The following is an 8,078-nucleotide window of genomic DNA, read 5'->3' on the forward strand; positions in this document are numbered from 1 at the left end:
CCAAGCCACCACCCACCATCCACCACCATAAACCAAAACCAACCCACCCTCCAGCCACCATTGCAAACCTCATCCCAAAATTAAATTGATAACCACCACAAAATCCCACATTTCAAACCCAAACCCAAACCCAAATCAATTAATTACCAAGCACACAATAAGAAAGAGAGAGATTTTCGGCCATAGAAAAAGAAATTTTTTTAAAAAAAAAATAAAAGAAAGAAAGGGAAGAGAGAAACCGTTGCCGCCTAAAGATGGCAGCTTACTATAACTTAGTTGTCATTTATTTTAAGTATATCGTCTTTACTATGGACCACATTTTAGAGTTTTAATTACTAAAATGACAATATAACAATTATACATCTCTTGTTGTGAATGCTCTAACCATAGAAATTCGACTAGACTATATTAGCACACTAAGATTTTTTTCTCGCCCTAGCCGCTCTCTGAGTTGCCCTAGCCGCTCTTGGAGTCGCTAGAAAGTAGAACCTCGTTATCTTCCTCGGAATGATAGCCTCTCCCTTCTGTTAAACATCCATAACAGTAGGGTTCATATTGACCTCCGTTTCTCTTACGTGTGGTCTACATCTCTCTGTACTATTTCACTCTAGCGTTACCCCATGGACAATATTCTCTACAACTGGAAAAAACTCTCACTGACAGAGGAAGAAGATACAAAACTAAGTCTGTCGAAGTCAAAAAACATACGCAGCAAGGAGTTTGTTCTGGCTGCAAAATTCCTCACAAAGAGGGCCCTTAATGTGGAAGCAATAGGGCGCACCTTTAAGCCCTTATGGAGAGCCAAAAAGGAGTTCAAGGTGCATGAAGCAGGAGATCACATTCTCCTTTTTGTTTTTGAACTCGAATCTGATGCAGAACGTGTCCTTGCCAACGAACCTTGGACCTTCGATAAACATGTTGTCCTGTTACAGAGATTTGATGGACCTGTTCTAGCGAGGTATTTGAGATTCACAAATCTGAAAATCTGGGTGCAAATACACGGTTTGCCGATGCGCATGCTTGATCCGGAGATTGCAATTGAATTAGGCGAGACACTTGGACAGGTAACACCGTGTGAGAACTCTAATGAATTGATGGGTGGTGATTTCTTACGTGTTCATGTGGAAATAGATGTTTCAAAGCCGTTGTGTCGAGGTCGCCGGATAGCATTGGATGATAATGAGGAGGTATGGGCTTCTTTCAAATATGAGAAACTACTTAATTTTTGCTATTGGTGTGGATTGATCTCACACGATGGGAAAGATTGTGAAGTCTGGTTAGTTAAAAAGAACGCTGGAAAAACAGAGCCTCATGAGTACGGACTGTGGCTGCGAGCTTTGTCATACAATCCCGGAAAAACTCCCTTCATTGTGGTTCCTGGTATGGGCGACGGCTTGGGGGGAGTTCCAAGTCATGCTCAACGGACGAAGAAGGCCGAGACAGCTGAGATGGCGGGCAAATCCACCAAGGAAAATGCTGCCAGGACTGATTCCGGCAAGGAGAAAGACGCTGACTTGAGGACTGGGACAAACATGGAACCCCATAATTCAGGGGAGCAGATCACGCTGACTGGCCGAGAGTGTAGCAACCAATTTACTGAGGTATTTACTTCAAATCCCAATTTAACTTCATTCCATACTGATATTGCTGACTTTGAGACGCAGATACAGGACATTGATTCTGAAATTAGCAAGTTTGACAATTGTGAAACACACGTGGAAAAAATTTCAGTTGGTGCATCACAGGCCCCACCAACCAGGAAGAAGTATCTAGCCCCTTCCATGCAAACACAAGTGGCTCTACAGCAACCTCACCAAGTAAAAGAAAATTCCCCACCAGCCAACCAAGGAAGCAAAACTTTGCGCACGTGGAAGAGATTGGCTAGGGACAATCCTATGGAGACCGACTCACCATTGAGCCCTACGGCTAAAAAAAGAAGTAGAGAAGAAGAAGTAGAATATCTTCCTGAGTTACCTACTAAAAAATCACAGGTTTCAAAGGGAGAAAGTCAGGAAAATTCAACGGCGGAGGCTGCATAGTAGTCCCGCCAGGCGCAATAAGTCTTATAATTTGGAATTGTCGCGGGCTTGGGAACCTGCGTACAGGAAATGAGCTCGAAGTAGTGATTCGGGCAAAAGATCCCTCCGTTGTGTTTTTAGCCGAAACATGGGCGGATGAAGCTAGGCTAAAAGAAGTTCAAAGAAACATCAAATTTGACAATTTGTTCTTCGTGGAAAGAAACCCTAGAGGTGGTGGGGGTTTGGCTCTATATTGGAAAAATTCCATTGATATTAGTGTGGATTCCTTCTCCAAATACCACATTGATTCTATAATAAATAAAGGTAGTGATGATGCTTGGAGATTTACAGGTATTTATGGAGAACCAGTAACACACAAGAGAGTTGAAGCATGGTGTAAACTGAGGTTACTCAACACCAGACATCATCTTCCTTGGCTTTGTGCCGGGGATTTCAATGAAATCACAAGAAGCTCAGAGAAATTGGGAGGAAATAATAGAAGTCAGGCTCAGATGCAACTTTTTCGGGATGTTATAGATGAATGCGGATTTCTTGATCTTGGCTATGTGGGAGATCAATTTACTTGGAAAAGACATTTTGTGGATGGACATTCATTGTGGGAAAGATTAGATCGGGGGTTAGCTAACCACGAGTGGTTCATGAAATTTACAGGCACAAAAATCCATCATCTGCACTCAGATTCTTCCGATCATTCCCTACTGTGGATCTCCTTAGATGGTTTAGACATTCCATCTTTTGCTAAACCATTTAGGTTCGAAGAAATGTGGCTCTCTGACCGTGGGTGTTCAGATATTGTTGAGGCAGTTTGGTTGTCAAGGGGAGAGGAGGAAGACCATGACCATGTTATGCGCAAAATAGATAAATGTGGTAAAGAACTCTGCAAATGGGAGCGAGACTGCTTTGGGAATGTCAAATTGATACTGAGTCGGAAGAGAAAGGACCTAAAGGAGGCCGAAAAAATAGCCATGAGAACTGGGAATAATCTGCATGTCTGTGTATTGTAAAAGGAGATAGCTGAGTTTATTGATAAAGAAAATAGATTGTGGTTCCAAAGAGCAAAGGTCATGTGGGCTAAATTTGGGGACAGAAACTCAAAATTTTTTCTCAGCCATGCGTCTCAGAGGAAAAGGAAAAATTTGATTCGAAAGCTGAAAGATCCAAATGGCCGAGTGATGGATACCAATGAAGATATAGCTGATTGTTTGGTGCACTACTACCAGGACCTTCTCCAATCACACAACTAGCAATTTTGCTCTGTAGCTACGAATTCCATCCAAAAAGTAATTACTGAGGACATGAATTCTATGCTCTCATCTGAATTCACTCTCTTGGAGGTAAAGCAGGCCATCAATCAAATGGCCCCACTTAAGGCTCCCGGTCCAGATGGTATGCCTCCTCTCTTTTATCAGTATTATTGGAACTTAATTGGGAATGATATCTCTAACTCTGTGTTACATTACCTTAACTCTACTACTTTACCTGATCACCTTAATCACACTTTTATTACTCTTATTCCCAAAAAGAAAAACCCTGAATTTGCCTCTGAATTTAGACCGATCAGTTTGTGCAATGTATCATATAAAATTTTCTCTAAAGTGCTAGCTAATAGACTCAAGAAAATTTTGCCAAATATTATAACTGAAAATCAGAGTGCATTTACCAAAAGTCGCCTTATTTGTGACAATATTCTTATAGCTTTTGAATCTTTACATAGTATGCAGAAGCACACAGGTAAGGAAGGGTATATGGCCATCAAGCTTGACATGAGCAAAGCATATGACAGAGTGGAGTGGGATTATCTGTCTTCAGTTATGGTTAAGATGGGCTTCAATGAACATTGGATCCGTCTTATGATGCTATGTGTTAAAACCGTGACATATTCCATACTGGTTAATGGGGAACCTAAAGGCATGATCACTCCAATAAGGGGAATTAGACAAGGAGACCCACTCTCACCTTTCCTATTCTTGCTTTGCACAGAAGGATTAAATGGGTTGATCAACCAGGCCGCTCAACAGGATCACATCAAAGGCTATTCTCTTTGTAGAAATAGCCCTCGGTTAACTCACCTTTTGTTTGCAGATGATAGTTTGTTGTTTTGCAGGGCCATTATAGAGGAGTGCCAAAGAGTTCTGGACATACTAGAAGTTTATGGGAGATGTTCAGGCCAGCAGATTAACCGAAGCAAGACGACAATCTTCTTCAGTAAATCTACAAGGGATGACATCAGAAATCAGATAAAGTTGGCATTGGGGGTTCCTGAAATTGTTCAATACGAGAGATACTTGGTATTACCGTCACTGGTGGGCAGAAACAAAAAAAGCAAGCTTCAACTATATAAAGGAACGAGTCTGGAAAAAATTACAGGGATGGAAGGAGAAACTCCTCTCACAGGCTGGAAGAGAAATCTTAATCAAAGCAGTTTTCCAAGCGATCCCTACCTACACTATGAGCTGCTTCAAACTTCCTTTGGGTCTTTGTTCAGAGATTGAGAGCCTGATACGAAGATTTTGGTGGGGCCAGAAAGGTGATAGGAGGAAAGTTCACTGGGTGAAATGGGAAACTCTTTGCCTCCCCAAAAAGGAAGGAGGCATGGGCTTCAAGGATCTAACTAACTTCAACGATGCCCTTTTGGCTAAGCAAGCTTGGAGATTACTTCATAATAAGGACTCCCTCTTCTATAAAGTCTTTAAAATGAAGTTTTTTCCAAATTGCAGCATTTGGGAGGCACAAGAATCTAGCACCGGTTCATATGCTTGGAATAGCATCTTAAAGGGCAGAGATGTGCTTTTTAAGGGTGCAAGATGGAGGATTGGTTGTGGATAGGCAGTTAGCATATGGAACGATGCATGGTTACCATCGGTGGAGCATCCAAGAGTATTATCTGATATCGTTCCAGGCTTTGAAGAGGGGAGAGTCTCTGACCTCATTAACCCACTCACAAGAAAATGGGACTTACATTTAGTACACGAACTTTTGTCTCCAGAAGAAGCTGCTCTAGTTCTTAGCATTCCTTTAAGCCATACTTAGGTGGAGGATAAGATCATTTGGCCCTTTACCCCTTCAGGTAAGTATACTGTAAACTCGGGTTCTAAATTTCTAACTACACTCAATTCTGTGCAGGTTCCTACAGCCAACCAGCAGCAGCAAAGTGGCTTTTGGAAGCAGATTTGGAGCCTTAATGTCCCTAATAAGGTGCGGCACTTCATGTGGAGAGTATGCAAGAAAGCTATACCAGCAAAGCACAACCTAATGAGGAGGAAGATCTTAATGGAGGACAAATGCGAGCACTGTGGTGTGGAGTCAGAGACAACACTTCATGCTATTTGGGAATGTGCTATGCTTGATGAAATTTGGGAGGCCATTCCAGGTTTTGAAATCTGGCGACAACATGCAATCTCAAGCACCAAAGACCTAATGAGCGTGTTTCATGAGAAAAAGAAAAACCTGGAATTAATGACCATGGTGATGTGGACGATTTGGCACCGACGTAACCAGCTATGTGTTAGCTCTAATGATTTTCCACATTCACAGGTCATCCAACAAGCTACTCAGGTGTTGTCTACCTTCCAACAAAGCCAGCAATCCCTCAGTCAACCTTCAGCAACGTAGCAAACCCAACCTCGCACACAGTGGTGTCCGCCTTCACTGAATTGCTTTAAACTGAACTTTGATGGAGCCTCCTTTCCGGAGATGGGTAAGGCTGGACTGGGTGTGGTCGTGCATGATAGTCAAGGAAGTATGATCGACTCGCTGTCTGAACAAGCTCCTATGCCATTCTCGTCGGATATCGTGGAAGCCATGGCAGCGGCAAGGGCATTGATCTTTGCACAGAACTGGGGATAACTGAATTTGTTCTGGAAGGAGATTCAGAGGTAGTGGTTAACTCTCTCCGTAGCAAAGAAACCTCTTTTTCTTCATTTGGCCACTTGTTGGAGTTAGCAAAATCTTTACTCGGTCCAATGACTGGTATCAGCTTCTCCCATGTACATAGATGTGGTAATAGAATAGCCCATAACCTAACTAGACATGCAAGAAATGTCAGAGGTTTGTCGGTGTGGGTGGAGGATGTCCCACCACACTTAGTTGATGTATTTTTTGCCGAACCTGGCTGATTTTTATAATAGTAGTAGTCTTTTTTCTCAAAAAAAAAAAAAAAAAAAAAAAACCATAGAAATTCGAGGTGGATGATATAAAATGGAAATCTTGAACTTTCGGAATTGAGAAAAATCATTTGCCGATTATGAGTGACGTGGCTAGGGCTCATAAAAAGTGTGTAACTTTAAAAAAAATAATGAACTGGGCCTAAAACTCTTGCAGGGCCCACTGACTTTACGTGTTTAAAACATAGACAGTTCTTGAAGATTGCTGGTCTGTTATTGGGCTCCTTGTGATGGACTTCCATGACATCACAAAGCCCAAAATCCTTGTTCTTCTTAAACAGATACGTCTTACGTGTCCTTTTTTTTCCTTTTACCTTGATACATATCTTGGGTCAAATTTCAGTTCCACAGCATCAAGGCCATCATCCACATGCAACTTGGGCATATTTTGGATGGGCTTATCATTGGAGGGAGCCACGTGAAAGAAGATTTTTGCATTGTAGAATAAATTGTTACAATAATAATTAGGATTCCCTTAAAAAAAAATGGTTGTGTTAATATTTTTAGAATAAATGATAATTTATCATGATGTCAAAGTGTCAAACATGATCTTTACTGAAATTTTTATTTAAAAAATAAAAAATCTCATGTGTATGCGTTTTTGAACACAAATATGAAGTTTAGGGATGACAAAAATTCCACAACCCACTTAATTTCCTATCTCACCCTAGTCTACATTGGTTTTTCCTGTCCTAAAGAGATGACAAGATTGGGGACAGTTTGCTCACCCCTGCCCCACGTAGCCCACTCAAAATGTACATATATCAGTTTTGATTTAATTTTAATTGCTTATATATATTTAATATTTTTTTTTATGTATATCTTATTTATTATCTATTCTTTTGTACGTATTTTAATATCATTCTCAAAACACTTACTTTCTTTTTGTTTTTCATCTCATTTCATTAGTGTCAAAACCACCTCAAGATTGCAAAATATCTCCAATTTGTCCCATCTTATACCGATTTTTCTCACCATAAAAAGGAGATGTGACACCCTTAATCCGACTTCAACCTATTCCGTTGCCACTCGTATGTAATACTCCCCACCCAAAATTATGTTCTAAGTTATTTTTTTATTTTTTTTTATTTTTGGTTTGGATAGGATATGGTCTAAGTTTGAATGCACAAACTGACCCAATGACAGATATATATTATATAGTGGCACTTTTATTAAATATGTAGTCTTTTAGTCCTTTTATTTGCGTTATAATATTTCTAATCCCCTTTTTGTTATTTATTTATTTTTTTTGGGTTTTTGAGAAACATAATATTTCAAATCCTGAAGATAAGATCTAATATGTTAACTTCATCATTTTTAATTTACTTTTTTTAAAATTTTTTTTATCAATTGGTGAGAGTAGGTAACATAATTGGGTTACCTCTTTCATCAGATGTAACGTATTATGTAGGTTCAATTCTGCAAACAAACCCAATTGGCCCAATTTGCTGTCCGAGAAAGATACCGGCAAAATAGCCCAACTTGTAAGCTCTTAATTGGGCGAGTTGGCCTGATCTGATTTGGAGCTTCTCACTTACACGGTTACACCAACCATTTGAAATTTTTTTCTTCAAGAGTGTCCATTTCATATGGCTTAAATTTATAGTTTATTCGTACTTTATTTGACTTATAAACAATAAGCTGAATAAAAATAAACCAACTTTTAACCTTAAACAAATGCACTTTAGGATTGAGAAGAATAAAAGAGAAGAGAAAGGAAAGTTTTTGGTGCTCTCCAAGCAATTCTAAACATTTTGTGTAAAAAAAAAAAAAAAAAAAAGATAAAGTTTGGCATCAAACTTGTTTGGAGTCCTGTGCTTTAACCACCGTTAGAAAGATGACTGACATTAATTTTTGTCATGTTTAATATGCATGA

General features: G+C 39.8%; 1 protein-coding gene across 1 annotated transcript; it reads left to right on the top strand.

Moving 5' to 3' along the window:
• The first annotated feature begins 620 nt into the window (after nt 1–620).
• LOC126700775 (uncharacterized) lies at nt 621–3,043 on the top strand. The gene is made up of 2 exons (XM_050398963.1): nt 621–2,007; nt 2,106–3,043. Exons 1-2 carry the CDS (start codon nt 621–623, stop codon nt 3,041–3,043), a joined length of 2,325 nt encoding a protein of 774 aa, XP_050254920.1.
• The last annotated feature ends 5,035 nt before the right edge of the window (nt 3,044–8,078 follow it).

This window comes from Quercus robur, chromosome 9 (genome assembly GCF_932294415.1).
Source record: "Quercus robur chromosome 9, dhQueRobu3.1, whole genome shotgun sequence".
Taxonomy (NCBI): Eukaryota; Viridiplantae; Streptophyta; class Magnoliopsida; order Fagales; family Fagaceae; genus Quercus; species Quercus robur.